Genomic DNA, 22,366 nt, shown 5'->3' on the forward strand with positions numbered 1-22,366 from the left:
GTGACTACCAGACCAGCATCAGAGACACAGCAAATTAGAACCGATAAACAATTTCTGTCTGCACAAAAGAAATGACCGAAACAATGTGTCTGTAACCTCAGATGAACAAATGAGCCAAAAAAAAAACCCTGACACTTGGCAAGGCTGGTTTTACAGTGAATGGAAGCAATTATGCTTTAGAGACATGAGGCAATGTGTTACTTATGTATACAAAGCTGTCTCAAATGGCATGAAAAAAGCTGGCATGACTGACAGACAATGCAACATTTACAGCTGATAACAAGGCTCTTTATTTAGTCTATCAGTATTAAAATGAACCCATTAATACTGAGCAAATTGAATGTAAGAGAGAGAGAGAGAGAGAGAGAGAGAGAGAGAGAGAGAGAGAGAGAGAGAGAGAGAGAGAGAGAGAGAGAGAAAGAGAGAGAGAAAGTGGAAGAGAATATTGAAGTGCTGAAAAAAGTTGACCCACTCACTCATTACCAGAAATCCATCACTTTTTGAGACTTCATACACTTCATACAGACACACCTATACAAATAAAATGCACCACGTACACAGATAAATGTGTTTGTTTCTTTCTTCCATTGGGTTTTTTTTCCTAATGGGAAAATTGATTGTCCTCTGTCCCACACTCTGAATGCTGCTGTGCCCAGTCATAATGCATGGATAAGCAGAAAGTCCTCGCTTTTCCACCTCCCCTGTGAGCCCCAAGAATAATTAATATTTCACTGTTTTTTATGCTGACTGGTTCAGACAGAATTGTTTTCTCGCTCTTTTTTTCAACTCTTTTTCTCTAAACACACTCAGAGACGAATGAAAACTAGTCCGACTGCCAGCCCACCTCTTCTGCCCAAATTATGCTAGCTAAAATGAAAGTTACAGTATGCATGTGCAATTAATCAAATGCCTAGCCAATCAGTTTTACCACTAATGAGTGCAGCATTACTCACTGTCCTCCTCTGTCTGGAACATGATCTCTTTCCCCTCCTTCTTGCCTTCAGTATTGGCAAGGGCAAGGCGCACGTGGATGGTGTGGTAGGGTGGCAGGTCTCGGAGGGTAAAGCGTGAGGTGTTATGCTCCACTGCTAGGCACTCTCTGATGGTAGTGTTGTGCCCAGCACCAGCGCTGCCCCCTGCTATGGCGTAGCGGTAGCACAGAGAGACAGAATAAGTGTGGCAGCGTGTGAGGTTAAAGGCCAGAGGTTCCCACTGTAGAGTGAGTTGCCGAGCTTGAATCTCTGAAGCCCGCAAGTCACGTAGTGCTCGCATGGGCTCTAAAAAAAGAGACATGCAAAAAGGAAACAAGGTTAGGACAGAATCCCTATAGAATTTCTATTTGGCCCAAAACATATAAAAGAGCATAATGCCTAAACACAATTACAGACAACAAGCTGAGGAAAATATAATAAGGTACAGACGCATCAACCACAGCCTGACTATGGAAAAATATAGAGAGCAGGTATTGCCTCCACTGTATCCAAGAAGTATTAGACAGAGTGTTGCTTCCTAACCACCTGTCCTAACAATGCCAAAATAAATAAACAAATCTGTCCCGAATTTGAAACTGTTGGTCCCTAAGGTATAAAGCTGTAGAATGATAAACAAGTTTAGAAATTGCTTGGAGACAGAAGATACTGCATTTCTCTACCACCATGAAACTTTTATATTTGCGATAAAAAAAACACTCGAACAAACAGTGATGTACTCAGAAACTCACACTCGTAGCACATAACATTTTTTCACTTGATCATCATACGATTTATTCTCTGTTTTATTTTCTGCCGTTTTAAATCCTTTTGCACTACACTGTCAATTTTTTTCATGCCAATTAATCTCATTCAATGTCCTTGAGCTAATAAGGCAATCTCAAATGACCTCAGATTTATCAAACCCTTGGCCATCATCTGGTAGCATGTGCATTGTGCATTATCTACTGGGGACGCCGCTATGGACAGAACCGCTTTCCTTTTCCCAAAGTGAGCAACTTATTGTAATAAGGCAGGCCGTCTCCTTTAGTCTCTCTCTCTCTCTCGCTCTTGCTATTTCCTGCCTTCATGTCACAATGAGAATGAAGTGTCCCTGTTTTTTTACCCAGGGGCTATGGAGCAACAAAAAGTCAACCTTCTTCTTATGACATCCAATTTGGCCTGTTATTGCTACTGCCAGGTCATTCTGAGCAGCCACTTATTTTTAGAATGGCACTGCTTATGCACAGCTTCTGCCAGGTTAATGCTGCCCTCATTTGGCTGCAGCGACAGGGACAGTTACTTTTTTGACTTGCTTTTAGCCCACACAGTGGTAAATGAGGAGTTAGAGACACTGTCCTTAGACCACAGCCACTGCACTGTTCCCAGGGGTGGGGGTGGTGGAGGGGTTGGGGCAAAGATATGCTGCACATCATCAATAAACACATTTGTCTCACTCCTATATAAACACATTCAATAAATTCTGTCAAACAATATTCCACATAATGGATTGCATTCCTTGGTTCTATTAGTGGAGATGAGGCAACTATAACCTTGAGAGAGTAGTAGTAGCAAAGGAGACAACATGAATGCACTACTGTTGTAAGATTATTGCTGTAAAAGTAAATTGTTTTTGTTCTTTATATATATATATATATATATACCATCAGTTAGGCTTCGACTGTGTTTTTTTCCCAGAGGTTCATTTGAATTGCTTTGTATTGACTTCATTACATTCTCCCCCTTTGATTGGCCTCGAGCAAATCAGAGCTAAAACATAATTGGAAAAAAAAAAACAATCAAAGAAAATCCAACAATAAAAAGAGTAAATGCAAGCAAATAGTAGTGTTGATTGTTTTAATTGACCTATTGACTGTCAGTTCAAAGCAAACTGATCAGGTCCTCTGCTTTCTTTTGCTCATTGGGGGTCTCAAAGTACACTATTGTATTACTCTACCTCCCTTAACCTACTTTAGAAGCTTTGTCATACTGCCAGTTTGCTCTGTGAGCACCCACTCCTTGGCATCAGTCTGAAATGGGACAGAACACAGTAGGGGTAGCTAAGGGCCTTGAGCAACATACTGATAGCCCCGGGGCAGCTGGGACTCCAAAAGAGTGAGTTACCACATTATTACTCTAGGTTGATACACTGGGAAGCTTGGTGTGTTTCTGATCAGATGGTGCATTGCAGGGTGTAATTGAGGATCTAGCTATCGCTGTGTGAGGTTGCAGTGGCTTTACAGAACAGAATTATAATAACTAAAGGATAAAGGGGGGGGGGGGGAAGCACAGCTAAAAAAAGGGTTGTTTTCAAACAAAACAATTGCAGACAGCCAACTGAGAAGATACATATGAAATTATCCGGTTACAGTCATATATTTTCATCCTGTGAAAATGCCATTTATACGATGAAAGCACACATTATGTGTCTGTCAGCATTCATTGTAATGCTGAACAATCACATTGTAACAAAGTATTGATGTGTTATGGAGCAAAGATGCAGCATTTTCTGTTTGATTTGACGTCTTCAGTGACCCAGCAGCCACAGCAGGAGGTCCATCTGTGACGGGAATCTTTCTTTCCTCCCTTCTGTCACTGCTGTGAGCTTCCCACCAGGGAGAGGTAGGAAACTAGCCAGAAACAAGCCACTAATGTCATCACTTCACTTTTTTTTTTTTTCTTCTTCTTATTTTAGGGGAGGATTCGCTCCAGACTCTCAAGAGCATGGGCAAAGCTGGCAGTAAAAATTGTTAACAAGCCACTTGGAGAAGACAGACCATCTTAGTTGAACATTCATATTCCAAACCACACAATGAAACAAACTAATAGGCTGTCTTTGGGTGACAGCAGGAAACATTTCACACAATTCCAATGAGGCGACTATCAGCGGTGTGGCTGGACACAAGCTAACAATGTCCCACTGTACCCATGGTACAGGAGGCCATTTTGAGCAGACTGAGAGGAGCTGAGAAAAGTGATTATAATTTCCATGTGACAAAATGTGTCAGGGATCATTTGGTTTGTAAAAGGCATGAGTCTTCCTAGAATGTGCATCGAGGAGCATTGACCACAGAAAGAGTAAAGGTAAAGCAGCATCAGTCTGGCTAAAAAATATATATTTTGATTGAGTACTTTTTTTATGCTGAATATTGTATGTGCAAAAGTACCTCAATTAAAGTGTAGCGGTTTCTGCCTTTAAAAACCAAGTTTATTAATGGTATAAAATCACAAAGTGCTTTACCATTAACAAACTAGAATTTTACCACTTCACTAAATATTTCAAGTTGTTTGAATTCAATCCTATTGGGTTATGAGTAGTGAATAATTGGTATTCTAAATGTGTTGTCTGGCTGGCCTTTAGCATGCACTATTCTGTTATTATAAAAAAAAAACTACACAAACTGTTTCTGTTTTGGCGCAAGACCTCTTGAGCCCCCTTTCATTTTCCCGGCTAATCTGGGCATTGAGTAACCTCATACAAGACCCCATTGTGTGTGTGTGGTGTGTGTGTGTGTGTGTGTTTGTGTGTGTGTGTGTGTGTGTGTGTGTGTGTGTGTGTGTGTGTGTGTTTGTACGTTCACGGCATGCCAAACAAATCAAAGCCTCATGTGCTCAGTCACTGCAGTGTTCCCAATCGCACTCTTCAGTCCTGCAGTCAATTATATCCTCCACTCGCTTTCAGCAGACTGGAGAATAGGATCGTGTATGAATGCACAGAGTATGGAAAGCTTAATTTCAGTAGCAATGATGTGCCTATATTCAAGCTAAATTATTCCTTCAACAGTTGAGCAAACATGACAGCAGCGTTAACAGTACCAATATTCATGTGCAGCTAGGCACCACTGTGGATGTCACACAGAAATGCCATTTCCAAAAGGGATTCAATTACAACTTAATGTAAAAGCAAATATGAACACACTATAACATTTTTTTTTTCCTTCCACATGCTGTTTTCTTTCCTCTTTTCTTAGACTGCTTTGAGACTCTAAGGGCATTTTTACACTTGGCTAGGATACCTGATTCGGGCATTAACAACGGACTATGGACACATTTATTTATGCCATTCTGTTGTGTGCAATTTTTTTCCAAATTGGAAGATTGTTCAGTTTCAATCCCAGCATAAATTGGTTGAACAGCAGTTATTGTTGTCCGCCTGGCATGTTCTCATAGAGGAGCATCTGAGAACAATGCAACTTTGTCTGAATTTTAGCTATGTAGGCTGTCCCTAGACATGTGTTTTTTTGTGATATCCTTAGTACAAGTGGTAATGCAGTATTCTCATGACAGGTTGAATCAGTCACATTTTTCATTCACACATGATGTACAATATATACACATTTTAATTTGAAGCGACCACTCGAAGAGCAGCTTTCATGCTTAATGAGATGTACTAAAATATACACTTACTTTCCACTTTATTAGGAGCACTTGTACACCTGTATAGTCATACAGTTCTTTAATTTGCCAATTACGTGGCAGCAGTGAAATGCAAAAAGAATTATGCTGATGTAGGTCAAGAACTCAGAATTTTAGAAACTGATGATTTTTACACACATCTGCTTCTAGTTTAAAGAACATTTTCAAACAAACAAAAACCAAACAAAAAAAAACCATACTTAGCAGAGGATCTAAAAAACTGAAAAACTTGGTGAGAGAGAACAGAGCAGAATAAATACACTGCCCTGAGCTAACAGGAAGTTTGGAGCAACTCAAATAAACACTCATTACCACAGAGGTGAGCAACCATCCAGTATAAGTGAGCTTGTACCCATCATTGAAAATCTCAGGACATCAGCAGTTTATGAAATTCTCAAACTTGTCAATCTGACACCAACCACCATGACATTGTAAAAGTTGCTGAGTTCATATTTTTTCCGTTTCTGATCTTTCATGTGAATTGAAGCTCTTTACCTTTATAAATGTATGAATGCACATGTACAAGTGTTTCTAACAAACTGGATAGTGAGAGTATTTGCAAACAGCATCAAGTGTAAAAAGAATTTAACGAACAAATAAATAAATACAGTCAACCTGTTGCAAACAAACTCAATAAACGTATTATTTGAGTACAATTAGAATGGGAGTTTTTTAGCATGGAAAGATCTGATTGTTCTGGACTTCCAGAACTGAAAATGTGTATCTCTTCTTTAGAACTCTTTTTGCTTTTTTGCTTTTTCCCCCACACCTCTCTCTGCACTACCCATTTTTCATATCTACTCTTCACTCACTGACAAATGGTATGTCTCTGGGCAGGGGAGAAAGGATTGTTGAGAGTGTAATATGGTAGCAGATTCGAGAGCAAGGTAGACTGCTTGGCTGGGGTGGGAAATAATGGAAAGGGCAGTGTAATGTGGAGAAGGTGGCAAAGGTCACAGACACCATTACAACCTGGCCAGTGACCAACATGACAGAGACAGAAGATCTGAACTGCATTTAAGACCATTCAGCTCTATGTCAAAGCAAGTACGTTCTACTTAATCATAACTTTCTGGCTACCAGACAAAAGGAAGGAAAAAATACAGTGGGATGAAAAGTCACATGTAAATTCATATCTGTTTTGGAAACTGTTTGTTAGACTCTTTAAAATGTTGTAGGAAACCACATTTAAGTAAAATACCCCAGATACTGACCAGCACATTTCGTTCTGCTGATTAGAGGGGGACCAGGGGGTCCAGTGCCACCTTCTCCAGGTCGGGTGAGCAGTACACTAATGTGGTACTCTGTGTCTGGGTCCAGGTGCCAGAGCTTGTAGGTGAGCATGTTTACTCCATTGATTTCGGTCCAAGGAGCATGGCTTGCTCTGTATTCGATCTCTCGGCGAATGATGGGCCCATCACCCAAAATGGAGTTGGTGTTGAGCTGGATTATCAAGTATGTGGAGCCTGCTCTCAACAGCTGGGGTGGAGCAATAGGAGACGGGGGCACTGCAAAGATATAGCATATAAAAAGTTATTGGACTAATCTAATTGTCTAATAATATGACAACAAAATTCTCTAAAACATGTAAAGTCATTAGCATAATAAACACCTGATGTACAAGCAGCAGTATTTGTGTCAAGGTTGTATTAAAAAATACAATTATTATTTGTAACAAAATTATGTCTAAAACAGCTAGAAATATAGATATTAACATGAGGGTGCATTTCTTCAGAAAGCTCTCCAAAAAGTGAACATTAAATCAGCTTGAGACAAGAGATTTCAGGATCCTGCAACAAAAAAGACATGCAAGAACAAGTGGACAGTCAGATTTAAAGATTATAGCACAAAGATTTTTTAAATGAACATGAATTATATATTTACAACATTTAATCATTAATTCATTGTTATTAGATGCCTGGTCATATACAGTCAGGTCCATAAATATTAGGACATCGACACAATTTTATTATTTTTGGCTCTATACACCACCACAATGGACATGAAATGAAACGAACAAGTTGTTCTTTAACTGCAGACTGTCAGCTTTAATTTGAGGGCATTTATATCCAAATACAGTGAACGGTGTAGGAATTACAACACTTTGCATATGTGCCTCCCACTTTTTAAGGGACCAAAATTAATGGGACAGAATAATAATCATAAATCAAACTTTCACTTTTTTAATACTTGGTTGCTAATCCTTTACAGTCAATTACAGCCTGAAGTCTGGAACGCATAGACATCACCAGACGCTGGGTTTCATCCCTGGTGATGCTCTGCCAGGCCTCTACTGCAACTGTCTTCAGTTCCTGCTTGTTCTTGGGGTATTTTCCCTTCAGTTTTGTCTTCAGCAAGTGAAATGCATGCTCAATCAGATTCAGGTCAGGTGATTGACTTGGCCATTGCATACTATTCCACTTTTTTCCCTTAAAAAACTCTTTGGTTGCTTTTGCAGTATGCATTGGGTCATTGTCCATCTGCACTGTAAAGCACCGTCCAATGAGTTCTGAAGCATTTGGCTGAATATGAGCAGATAATATTGCCCGAAACATTTTAGAATTCATTCTGCTGCTTTTGTCAGCAGTCACATCATCAATAAATACAAGAGAACCAGTTCCATTGGCAGCCATACATGCCCACGCCATGACACTACCTCAACCATGCTTCACTGATGAGGTGGTATGCTTAGGATCATGAGCAGTTCCTTTCCTTCTCCATAATCTTCTCTTCCCATCACTCTGGTACAAGTTGATCTTGGTCTCATCTGTCCATAGGATGCTGTTCCAGAAATGTGGAGGCTTTTTTAGATGTTGTTTGGCAAACTCTAATCTGGCCTTCCTGTTTTTGAGGCTCACCAATGGTTTACATCTTGTGGTGAACCCTCTATATTCACGCTGGTGAAGTCTTCTCTTGATTGTTGACTTTGACACACATACACCTACCTCCTGGAAAGTGTTCTTGGTCTTTTGGTGTTGCTGAGCTCACCGGTGCGTTCATTCTTTTTAAGAACATTCCAAACAGTTGTTTTGGCCACGCTAATGTTTTTGCTATCTCCCTGATGGGTTTGTTTTGTTTTTTCAGCCTAATGATGGCTTGCTTCACTGTTAGTGACAGCTCTTTGGATCTCATCTTGGAGAGTTGACTGCAACAGATTCCAAATGCAAAGAGCACACTTGAAATGAACTCTGGACCCTTTTATCTGCGCATTGTAATTGGTATAATGAGGAAGTAACACACACCTGGCCATGGAACAGCTGAGAAGCCAATTGGCCCATTACTTTTGGTCAAATCCATTGTGGTGGTGTATAGAGCCAAAAATATTAGAATTGTGTCGATGTCCCAATATTTATGGACCTGACTGTAGTGTTCATTAAGGCTACTAGCTTGATTTGGTTATATGTTTAAAAATATAATGGAGTTTCAAGGTGAATAGAGATATTACTGTTATTTTATAACTTCCCTGATTTGTATTTTTATGTGCATAGGTATATGCAAGTTTGTTTTTGTACAGATGTTCTGTAACATGCCCTTAACAATATAAATATTTCTCTAATAATATGACAACAATAAAAAAAACCTTTAACTTAATTAACCTTACACTTTGTTACATGATTACAAACAGTCAATTAGAAAAAGAAAATCTCTAAAACATAAAGTCATTAGCATAATAAACACCTGATGTATAAACAACAAATTAATCAAAACCCACTACAAATGTCATTACAGCAATCAGGGCCATTTTGCTGTAAACACAGAACTACATTTAAAGGGATAACCCTGGATTGGTATATCTTTATAATACTTTAAGTGATTATATATCGAAATACTCAGATATAGTATACCAAATATTCACAGATGGTAAAACATATAGAACTAATGGTATTCTTGAAATAAAAAAATAAAAAAAACAGTAATTCCTTTAAAGCTGTAAAATATAAATTGGACATTTAAGTTGTAATAATTGTTGTCCCAATTTGATCAGTTCACAATTACCATAAGCTTATGCGTTTAGCATCGATGTAACAGCTGCTTAATTTAAAACAATATTGGGCTAGTTTGGTAGTGCATAGTCAAAAAATACATCATTTGAAAACATCAGCAAAGGATGGGATCTGTTGACAAAAAAAATTAGGATTTAGGAAAGCTGGAAAAAAAAAAAAAAACTTAAACCTTAACAGTATGTAAAGGTCCGTTTGTCATTTTATCCCCTCAAAACAGCAAGACTAAGTAACCACAAAGATTCAATTATTTTAAAATGTTAAACTACATCTCTTACATTTGTATTTATAATATACGTCACTGCTTCTACCACTGAGTTATCAGCTCAAACATTTTGATCTGTCCACAAATATTCAGAAGCCAGAGTTACAAAGTCAGAAAGCCTCTGAGGTTATGGGTTCAAATACCACATTAAGTGATCGTTAAGAGCTCAAAGAAAAACAAGACGAGAGTGTGATATTTGAAACACACTCATTCCGCAAGGAGAGTTGCACGCATCAGATTTCCGGAAGAAACCATAGGGACTGCTACACATCTATCATAAAGAATAATCTTTCACTTTTTTTTTTTATAATGTAAAAGAGTCTGGGCCTTCATTTATATTTAAAGACTGCCATCTGACTATGCCATTGCCGGAATTTAAGCTACTGAACTATTAATGAGACAAGTAGGCATTAAGGTCGAAAGAAGTCTCAGATAATGGAGTATTAAAGACATCTCAGTGCTATGGTTTCTGTCATTAATCCCTGGGCATGCTCGGTGTTGACTGTCCTAGAAAGACTGTAAGACCCTATGCTCTTTCTGATACATGTAGAACTCCTTGAGGGGAAGCAATAAAGTCAGCTTACAGTCAGTCAGGCTGGTCAAAAAATAATATAACTAAATTTTTTTTCAACATCGACCTCATATCAAAAGCTGAAATAAAAGCCGGGCTGGGATTCGCTTCTATCCGGTGTTTGTTTGCACGTTATCGCGCAGGCAACTATTATTTTTTTTCACCTTCAGAAAAAGTACTGCATGACAAAGTTATGGATGGATGGATGGATGGATGGATGGATGGATGGATGGATGGATGGATGGATGGATGGATGGATGGATGGATGGATGGATGGATGGATGGATGGATAGATAGATAGATAGATAGATAGATAGATAGATAGATAGATAGATAGATAGATAGATAGATAGATAGATAGATAGATAGATAGATAGATAGATGATCCATCCATCCATCCATCCATCCATCCATCCAAGCTGATCACAGTTTCCATTTGATTTAGCTACTGTGCCTTAGTACTTCTAGTACATCATCAATACTTTAATTTAGGAACAATGAAATGTAAAATGAGATGATGAAGCTCATTAAAGGGATGATTAGCCCCTTGTTAGCAGAGGCAATAGGGGTGGATTGGATTTATGAATGGCATGTATAAGCCTCTAAGCACTACAATCCAAAGATAAAAATAAAGATTGTTACCACATAAGGATGAAAAACACAGCCAGACTCACAAACATGCAGTCACAGTTCTTTAAACCTGTCCCACCAGGCCAATCTGTTGTGCTTAATTTAGGCGCAGTGATGCATTTTAAATTGGACCTCCTGTCCAAGTCAGCCCCATCAGAGAGCCCATCAGCAACCTGCTGCTGAGGGAAAGCAGCCATGTCCTAAACTGTCTTACACAGAGCAGATGTGGGCCATGAGTAGAGTTCAAGTTGACTCTCGTCATGTCAGCAGTGTTATGCTACTCCTAAAAGAGTGTGAAAGCTATATTTCTGCTCATTAAATATGAAAGCCATTGAAATAATTTGTTCAAATAGGTGTGAATTCATTTCTGATTTATAGAACTGTGCTATATTCTTAGGCCAGATAATTATGGGCTTTATAGTATGGAATTATGTTGCATTTATGAAAAAGCTTTAGGTTACTATAAAGTATATGAAAACATTTCTCTATAAAGTGTGAATCCCTATTAAACCATAATAACTATTATTAACACTATTATGCCATGCTTTGATTTCCATTCAGTTTCCCTGTATACCCCAGTTTGAACCCCTGAACATCATGTCTAGAAATAACCCAAAATTTTGTAGAATAACACCTACTATTCTCAACAGAATTCAATCTTTTCCAAAGCGTGAGGTCATTCCAGGTAGCAGCCTGTTATTCAATAGTTTTTCATAAATTAGTATTTTATGATTATTCAAACTTTGTTGGATAGACACTTTATTGCCATCCACATTCCACAATGATCTGCAGAGGTTATGATACCCAGGCTCCAGGCTAGTATGAAAAACACTATAATTGTTATATATAAAAAAAAAAGTATTATCCGATCTAACTGGCAGTCAAGCTCCCAATTTTGCAACAATACATAAACACACAATATTTTTTACTAAAATCTGATAATAGTTTCTTTCATACCCAATTGCAAGGAGACATGTCTACATGTTAAACTAGCTAAACTGATAAATATCATCTAACACTCCCACTTGGAAGTGAGTACAAGAGTAACTTTATAATAACCACACACTCACACACATACACACACACACACACACACCACACACACACACACACACATGCACACATACATGACCCACCTCTACTTTAAATGTAATTTGCTTTAAGGGGACAATGGGACCCAAAATCTAGTAGTGAACTATTAAGTACAGCAGTTATACTTCTTTTTTATCATGCATATCACGCATTTGACAGAGCAACAACCCCAATGGATTTCCAACATGCAATATTCAAACTGTCAATGAAATGATAGGAAAAGTGACATTTTCCGAAGTATAGTCTTTATCAACATTTAAAGGTAATTTCCTTACATTGCAGAAAACTACAGTATCCAGTAAATTGCTTGAATAATTTTTGAGGGCACAAAAAAATACACTAAAGTAGTTAAAGCATGGTGTGAAGTCCAAAGACAGAATGTCCTGTGTAATTCTTGCTATGCGAAGGCATTAGAACATCATTGTCTGATAGTGCATTTTAAACTATCACCTAGGCAAATGAGTGAAAATCAATGAAATAAGGAAAGCAGACTAAAACTGAAACTGTTTTTGCGATATTGCACTGCAATTCTGGAAAAATTTAAAAAAAGATTTGCTTTCAGCATAATAATGAATCTTTGATTGCACTGTAAAACACTGTTAAGACTCAACCAGAGCTCCTAAATGGGATAAATCTAAAGGGTCAGATCTTTTTCTCATCAGTTATAGCTTTTGCTTGGCTGGAAAGAAAACTCCCTCTACAACACCTCTTTCTAAATAAGATTTACACACCTCTGGTCTAAGGAAATCAGCTGAATATGAATATAAATATCTATTAATTATAGGTTAAACACAAAGTTAAAAGCTTCAAGCTGCTGACATAAAATAAGCCAAATTAAATGTTACAGCAAATCTGTCAGCAGTTTTAAATAATTTAACTAGTACATCTGAATGCTTTAGAACAGCACAGGCAACCTTCTTGGTTTTTTTATGATTTAAAATGGTTAATTAATGCCTTTAATTTATTGTTTTCCATGCAGATTAACAGTAGCTTCGGAGATAAATCAGGTGGCCTAATACTTGCAAATTACTGTATAGATTAGCATGTTCATTATAATAAGAGCTTTAATTTAACATAAAAAAAAAAGAACTGCACATAAAGAAAAAAACATCCATGAATTCCTTATAAATTTAGAGGTATTATTAATGAATCACTCACACAAGCACACACACACACACACACACACACACACACACACACACACACACACACACACACCACAGTCCTCACTTGTTTCCTCTTCCATTTTGGAAGGGTTTAATGCTACATTTATAGCAACAGCAAGAAGGTCTAATTTTCTTCTTCTTTCGGCTGCTCCCATTAGGGGTCGCCACAGTGGATCATCCGTCTCCATACCACCCTGTCCTCTATATCTGCCTCTTTTACACCAACTACCTGCATGTCTTCCCTCACCACATCCATGAACCTCCTCCTTAGCCTTCCTCTTTTCCTCCTACCTGGTGGCTCCATCTTCAGCATTTTTCTACCAATATAATTCATGTCCCTTCTCTGCACATGTCCAAACCATCTCAATCTCGCCTCCCTCACCTTGTCACCAAAACATCCTACATGTGCTGTCCCTCTAATAAACTCATTTCTAATCTTGTCCATCCTCGTCACTCCCAACGAAAACCTCAACATCTTCAGCTCTGCTACCTCCAGCTCCACCTCCTGTCTTTTACTCAATGCCACTGTCTCTAATCCATACAACATCGCAGGTCTCACCACAGTCCTATAAACTTTCCCTTTCATTCTTGCAGATACCCTACTATCACAAATCACTCCTGTCACTCTTCTCCACCCACTCCACCCTGCCTGCACTCTTTTCTTTACTTCCCTAACACACTCTCCATTATTTTGCACTGTTGACCCCAGGTACCTGAACTCCTCCACCTTCTCCACCTCTTCTCCCTGCAACCGCATCACTCCACTGCCCTCCCTCTCATTCACACACATGTACTCTGTCTTACTCCTACTGACTTTCATTCCCCTTCTCTCCAGCGCATATCTCCACCTCTCCAGGCTCTTCTCAACCTGCTCTCTACTCTCACCACAAATCACAATATCATCTGCAAACATCATAGTCCAGGGAGACTCCTGTCTGACCTCGTCCGTCAACCTGTCCATCACCACTGCAAACAGGAAAGGGCTCAGGGCCGATCCTTGATGCAGTCCAACCTTCACCCTGAACCAGTCTGTCGTACCTACTGCACACTTTACTGCCGTCACACTGTCCTCATACATGTCCTGCACCACCCTCACATACTTCTCTGACACACCTGACTTCCTCATACAATACCACAACTCCTCTCTCGGCACCCTGTCGTACGCTTTCTCTAAATCCACAAATACACAATGCAGCCTTCTGTCCTTCTCTATACTTCTCCATCAACATCCTCAAAGCAAATAAGGCATCTGTGGTGCTCTTCCTCGGCATGAAACCATACTGTTGCTCACAGATGGTTACCTCTTCTCTCAGCCTGGCTTCCACTACTCTTTCCCATAACTTCATGGTGTGACTGATCAACTTAATTCCCCTGTAGTTACTGCAGGTCTGCACATCTCCCTTATGCTTAAAGATCGGTACCAGCACACTCCTTCTCCATTCCTCAGGCATCCTCTCCCCTTCCAGAATCCTGTTAAACAATCTGGTTAAAAACTCCACTGCCATCTCTCCTAAACATCTCCACGCTTCTACCGGTATGTCATCTGGTCCAACCGACTTTCCATTCTTCATCCTCTTAATCGCTGCTCTCACTTCCTCCTTACTAATCCTATCTACATCCTGCTTCACCAACTCCACATCCTCCAACCTTCTCTCTCTCTGATTTTCCTCATTCATCAGCTGCTCAAAATACTCCCTCCATCTTCTCAACACACTCTCCTCACTAGTCAACACATTTCCCTCTCCATCCTTTATTGTTCTAACTTGCAGTACATCTTTCCCAGCTCGGTCCCTCTGCTTGGCCAATCGGTATAAATCCTTTTCTCCTTCCTTAGTGTCCAACCTCTTATACAGTTCCTCATATGCCTTTTCCTTGGCTTTCGCCACATCCCTTTTAACCTGCTGCCGCATCTCCTTGTACTCCTGCCTACTTTTCTCATCACTCTGTCGATCCCACTTCTGTTTTGCCAACCTCTTTCCCCTAATGCTCTCCTGCACTTCCTCATTCCACCACCACGTCTCCTTGTCTTGTTTTCTATTTCCAGATGTCACACCAAGTACTTTTCTAGCTGCCTCCCTCATCACTCCTGCAGTAGTTGCCCAATCATCCGGCACCTCTTCACCACCACCAAGCCCCTGTCTGACCTCTTCCCTGAACCTCACACTACACTCTTCCTCCTTCAGTTTCCAACATCTTATTCTTCTTTCAAACCTTACTTTCCTCCTCTTCTTCTTCGCCTCCAAAACCATCCTACAGACCACCACCCGATGCTGTCTAGCTACACTGTCCCCCGACAACACCTTACAGTCTCCAATCTCCTTCAGGTTGCATCTCCTACACAGAAGATAAGCCACCTGTGTGCACCTTCCTCCACTCTTATACGTCACCCTATGATCCTCCTTCTTCTTAAAATACGTGTTCACCACTGCCATTTCCATCCTTTTAGCAAAATCTACCACCATCTGCCCTTCCACATTCCTCTCCTTAAAACCATACCTACCCATCACCTCCTCATCACCTCTGTTCCCTTCACCTACATGCCCATTAAAGTCTGCCCCAATCACCAATCGTTCTTTCCTAGGTACACCATCTACCACTTCATCTAATTCACTCCAGAATCTTTCTTTCTCCTCCATCTCACAGCCAACTTGTGGAGCATAGGCACTGATGACATTTATCATCAACCCTTCAACTTCCACCTTCACGATTATCACCCTATCAGAAACTCTCTTCACCTCCACTACACTCTTACTGTACGCTTCCTTCAGAATCACCCCTACACCATTTCTCTTCCCATCCATGATAAAACAGTTTAAACCCACCTCCAATGTTCCTGGCCTTACTCCCTTTCCACTTGGTCTCCTGAACACACAACACATCTACCTTTCTCCTCTCCATCATATCAGCTATCTCTCTCCCTTTACCCGTCATAGTACCAACATTTAAAGTACCAACCCGAACCTCTACTCTCCTACACTGCTCCTTTTCCTGCCGTCTCTGTAGACGCCTTCCTCCTCTCCTTCTCCTCCTTCGGCCAACAGTAGCCCAATTTCCACCGGTACCCTGTCGGCTAACGATACCTGTGGCGGTCGTTGTTAACCCGGGCCTCGACCGATCCGGTATGACATTCTCATTTGTGATCCGCATATTTGATTCGGCACATGTTTTACGCTGGATGCCCTTCCTAACGCAACCCTCCCCATTTACCCGGGCTTGGGACCGGCACTAAGAGTACACTGGCTTGTGCCCCCCTAATGGCTGGGTTCAAGAAGGTCTAATAAACCTTTGTTTTAATGTAACTTTGTCTTGCACCAAATAGCTCCCTCTCTAACCTCTGTCTAATCTTCATTGCTAGCAGAATTAGACAGGTGGCACCTCCTAAACTCCATCAGAGTATTCAGAGCCATGAAATGGTATGAAACAGAGAAGAGGGGTAGACTTTATCCATCCATGTGGTTATCTCACTTTTGACTAATCCACATTTTGGGATCAGAAAGGAGCTGGGGATCAAAACTGCTCATTGAGTCCTAGAATAACAGCCTAATTTCATTGGGTAGCATTATGAGTTGCTTGTCTCTGGTGCATGATGTAAGCAGACAATCACTATGATGATACAGCTTAGCAACCGCAACAAAATCTTAATTTAGCCTTTGATGAAAGTTCCCAAATATCACCGTCCTTAACATAGCCTAACATTATAGAGAGCTAACATGAAGCTCCAACCATTTTTTTAATACACACTAATGTCAGTGAGTCATGGATTCAGTCAGTGTTTGACCTTAAAAGTAGACATCAGGCTACCCTAATTCTTAACCTAGCACTTGTACCAAGGTTTAAGATTTGAGGTTACTATAGAGTATTATCGCACAGTCATATTTTTATAAATGTCATTCTAGCCAGTGTTTAGCTAATATAAGTTACCCTGCGTATGGCATTTTTAATAATATTTAAAAATGATAATACATTGGGCTTTGAGAAGTGAAATCTATGAATATTATGGCGGCTTAAAATTACCTTTCTATTAACCGACTTACAATTACAAAGATTATTTTAAATTAATTAATTTGAAAATCTATAAAGTACTATTTTAATTAGCCAGCAGTATCTCTTCTGTGATTATTGTTTCATATTTTAGCAGGAAGATCAGTTAAGCCTCTTCATCTATGCCTTTTTCTTTCAAAAGTGCAAGCTTATTAGCCACTTATCAGCAGAACACATGCTGTGTGCAGGATTCCTGTATGGAGCTTCACCTGACAACTTAAATAGCCTGCATTTATAATATTTAGTAAAGCAGCATAACCGTGTAAGCCAGGTTGTATAGAACATGTCAACCGCAATGACAGTGCATTTCACCAACACTTCATATACGCCACTATTACTGCTGTATATTGTTGATACTATGTGTTTTGCAAACCAATCAACGTTACTGAGCATCACAGATCTCTGTACAAATAGGGTTTGATCATTGTAACTTGTTTACTGCAATGAATAATTACACATTTCCCTGTTGAGTTATGTGATGCTAATTAGCCATTATAAGTGTATTATCTGCTAGCTAGCCTTCAAGCACACATTCAAATGAAAATTAATAAATAAATAAAACTGCAAGTGAGTGCAAGAGAGAAATATAAATAAACTTGATTTATTTTCTCTCAAACCTTTTAAACAGATCCTATTGTAAGTTCAACAGCACATAAACACACAGTAATTAAATGCTGCCTGCATTATCCATTGTGCTTGAAATGCTAAACTATTACAGATAAAATATGTAGACATTAACCCCTTTGTGTGATCAACAATGCATTTACTAAAATAATAAATAAATGTACATTACTGTGTGTAAGTTCTTCTGTATGGCTGACTAACAAAAAAAAGGAAGGTAAGAAATAAAAAAGGAATAACCACCTTTGACAATGAGTTCTGCAAAGTTTGAAACGCCTGAGCCTTTGGTCGACTGGGTTACACAGCGGTAGAGATCCTGCTCTGGTCTCTGGACGTCCTCCAGCTGGAAGGACACTGAAAAACGATTGCGGCCCAGGTGCTTGACCAAGCCACCTGAGGACACCTCGCCATTGTGCCGCTAGAGTGAATAAAAGGGACGAGTAAACATGTTATTATCAGCCACAATAGACACAGACACGCATTATCATTTGAATATCTGTATAAACATCAAGAGCATAAATCGTCTTTGAATAGAAGCTAACAAGCCTGCTGTTTCTATACTCATGTAATATCAGGATAAAGTAAAACATGGCTGACTAGCAAAAAATATTTTTTAATTAAATAGCCCAATCAATTGTCATGAGAAAATGATAAGGTGTGCCATTATAATTATAATCTTGAGGAAATAATATGATTATGGCTATGCTTGACATGAAAGACAGTGTTAAAAGAAATCAGGTGATAACTATAGACGTGGTAAAACATTATATTTGAAATCAAATTTCATGCATGGAAAAAAAAGCATTCGCTTTTATTTGATTAGGTCTGCTCATAGGGAAAAGTTCTTTTTTAAAAGGCGAGTGGGGCAAAGAAAATCTATATTTGCAAGACTGAATCCTATAACATCAAAAATTAAGAAATTTGGTGAGAAATGAACCATAGTCATATAGGAGGAATGGTTATAAGGGGTTCAGTGAAAGCATCCCTTATCCTTGTAGTTCACATAATAAACCTGTGTTCCTCTATGTGAATAGAAGCCTTCTGTATAGTCAACCGTTTTCACTTTCCTGTTTTATAAAGAGGAATTACTCCTCTGGACATCTAGTGCAAGTCTGTGGATCATGCTGTCTCACTGAACATCTCACTGTGTTTGTTTATCAAAGGGTATTTTAGGCTCTCACTGCATCTGGAGAAACAGCACACAATCCAGGCCTTAAACCCTTACAAACAAAACCGATGTTTGATACTGGTTATAGTCATGGTAACTGCAAGGCTCACGTCAAGCATTAGGCTTTACAGACACGCTATTATCTTTCTTTTTGTTTTACCCTACAATCACATCACTCATTGAATTAGCAGCTATGAGGAAGGATAAACATTGGGATGAATGGATCTGTTTGGCCTAATTGAAGTGCAGATGACAAACCGGGTCCATTTGTTTGACAAATTCAGCATGGTTTTTATGATTAAAGCAAAAACACAAAAGTAGGTTTACAGAAGAAATGCTATGACAGTGGTAAATAGGGAGCCATGTGTTTTACGTCGCATGAGCGGGGCAGATTTCAAACAGACCTTGAAAGGGTTTAATGTGCCAAATGACAGCATGCAACCACAAGCATACGTCCTTGTCCTTGGAATGAAATATCATCATAAATGGGATTTTTTGATCGAGTTTTGTTACTTCTGGCCCCCAATGAGATAAAAAAAGATCTATTTAACACTAAACCATGACACTGTGTCTGGTGTCAGAATACTAGCATACCTAATTGTGTATAAGCACTGTGCATATTGTGTTATTTCTTTTATTACAATACACTATATTGCCAAAGGTTTGTTGACACCTGACCACCAAAGCCATATGTGTATGTTTGAATACATGTCTTCTGTAATAAAAGCCTTAAAAATGATGTAATAATAGCGAAATTATTCCTTATGGACTAATAATTTCTGCATTTTGTGCACACTGTTGCTGTGTTTAACTGGTGACAGGAACACACCCTGGACTTGATTCATTCATTTAAACTAATTGTAAATTTATAGTAGAGGTGGGAGGAAACTGGTGAAACCAAAAGAAACCCACACAGAGGCAGCATGCAAAACTCAAACATAGACAATAAACCAGGCCCAAACAGCAATCCTGAATCTCAGAGCTTGCAATGCTACCAGCTGCACCACTGCGCTGCCCAAATGATATTATATTATATTATATTATATTATATTATATTATATTATATTATATTATATTATATTATATTATATTATATTATATTATACTTTGCTGTACAGATGGATTATGATAATAGAAAACGTATGATAATATGACAGTAAAACAGGAAATGTACTTCTATTGCTGATATAAAAACTATTGAAGTGGCTCTTTAGATTGTTTTTTTCTGAGCTCCCCATTCAGATTATTTACATCATTTGTGTGGAAGGGTTTATACTGTGTTTTAAAATACATGAAATAAAATTAGGTATAAGGAAATGCAGACTGAACTAGTAAATAGTGTTTTGTCTATTGTCAAATCTAATATGAAAAGCACATATGATGGTATACTGAGAACTATAAACATGTAATAGAAGTCTGGTGCAATATACTGTGAATAAATCAAGGCAATGAATGTAAGAATGTAGGCTTTTTTATCATGCTTTTAAAAATCACTGTTTTTAGTTATCAAATAAAAAAATAAAATAATAAAAACCAACACCAGTGTTTTGGTTAATTCGATGCACTCTCCCGTAAAACAAAACAAATCTGAACACTAATGTGAGCAATTTTGGCATTAACGCCTCACCTTACGTGTGTAATTAAACTCTGAATGCGATCCTTCGTGTGGTTCTAATAACATGTGGTCTAATAACTTTTAAATCTGCTCTGAGGGCATCTAAGGGTTTGTCATAAACAGCATGAATACATCAACTGAGAAATTAAACCAGTAATTTTGATCTCTGGTGTGGAATTGTTTTTTGACAAAAGCACAGTGATAGATCACTGTATCAAAGATGAACAGAAAATCCTTATGCTGTCATAAAGCTGTTCTCACCTCCAGTAAAAACTTCTCTGCCTCTGATGCTCTTCCTGCTGCCACACACTGGAAAGTGGCATTCTGTCCAGCGTTGACCTCCACATCCCCCAGGCGCGAGAAGTGGGGGGCTTTATCTAAAGAAAAAGGCCCAGAAACAGCAGTGATTGCATGGTCCAGTTATCCATCTGCCAAGTCATTCATTTTCAAACATTTGTCCATGAAAAACAACATCTATGTGGTACCACATAGTCAAGATGCCTTATCTGACTTTATTTAATTTAATTTTAAGAGCAAAGTTTTTAGCGATTCCGATATGCTTTTGTTTGGCAGCCTGAGAGAAATAGGCAACAAAATGCCATACTATGAGGTAGATGTTTAAAAATGCCAATACATATATTGCAGATGATGCAGCAAAACATCAAAAAAAATAAAACAATTCTTCGTTAGTTTGTATATGAAGTATTAAAAATAACATTAAAACACAAATCCACAATTATTGATTTGTAAACCTTATTTTTCATTCACCATGACTTACGTTCCCCAATGCTGTTCACAAAAGCTATTCGAAAACACTAAATAAACATTTTACCAACAATGCTGTGAATGATAAATTAATAAGGGGCATGATCTGCATACATTTCATATACATTCCCTTTATTTATGCATAACTAATATGCTTCAGATATAACTTTTGATATAGTGGAATTTTTTTAAGCATGAGAAGCTATATAAAAAAAAGCTTTTAAAAGAGTTTTGGTGTGCTTTGCCTTTCACTAAGAAAGTTACAGATAGCTGAAATTATCTTTTTGTAAGATTTTTCTCTAAAACATTTACTCTGCCATTAGTTATGCCATCTACCACCTGATCCAATGCTATGGGATATTGCAATCAGTTCTGAATATGAAGAAAGGGTATGCTAAATCGATTAGCCATGGCACAGGAGAACTGGCTGAATACCAGAAAGCAACAGAATAACTAGTGCTTTGTTTATTATATATATTTTTTTATTCATTTATTTATTTATTATTCAGGGTTGTTGCTTTTTGACAGCATATAAAGATGATTCCAGGACTGTGTTTGTACAAACAGTCGGGTGACACGGCTACAGCATTTGTAACCGGCAGGAAGCCCAGTGTCTTGTGAAAACACTGGTCTGTTATGCTTGATTTATAATTCATGTTTCTTTGTTTGCTAGCAATAGGCACACAAACATGAAATAAAATGTCTGAATAGAAAGAAATACAAACAATAGTCCATTTTAAAGGACTCATTCGGTGCAAAGATGCATATTCTATAAGAGTTATTGTCTACATCTTAATTATTTATAAACATTGTGTTTTCTTCCCCCAATGTTGTTGGCATATACTGTGCACAGGTACCCATGTAGAAAATACATTGGCCCAGGAGGGCTCATCAGAAATGCCACGCCTGCTTATCACCTTGTCTAGAAATGCAAATTCTTATAGCAGGTTGCATTCTTTTTTTCAATTTTCTCTTCCTTTCCTTTTAGACACCTCATGCCAAATCTCCACATTCTGGCACCATGCCATGCTCGACAATGTGCCGGGG

At 38.6% G+C, this 22,366-nt stretch overlaps 1 protein-coding gene across 12 annotated transcripts in view; it reads right to left on the bottom strand.

Moving 5' to 3' along the window:
• ptprub (protein tyrosine phosphatase receptor type Ub) overlaps positions 1–22,366 on the bottom strand; it is a 214,082-nt gene that overhangs the window by 67,789 nt on the left and 123,927 nt on the right. For all 12 annotated transcript variants that reach the window (XM_083544062.1, XM_083544053.1, XM_083544058.1 and 9 more), the window contains exons 5-8: positions 20,816–20,931; positions 18,015–18,189; positions 6,599–6,892; positions 954–1,277 (exon numbers count right to left, since the gene is read on the bottom strand). In XM_083544062.1, coding sequence (XP_083400188.1) covers positions 954–1,277; positions 6,599–6,892; positions 18,015–18,189; positions 20,816–20,931 — 909 coding nt within the window. The remainder of the gene's footprint in view (positions 1–953; positions 1,278–6,598; positions 6,893–18,014; positions 18,190–20,815; positions 20,932–22,366) is intronic.

This window comes from Silurus aristotelis, assembly GCF_946808225.1.
Source record: "Silurus aristotelis genome assembly, chromosome: 1".
Lineage (NCBI taxonomy): Eukaryota > Metazoa > Chordata > Actinopteri > Siluriformes > Siluridae > Silurus > Silurus aristotelis.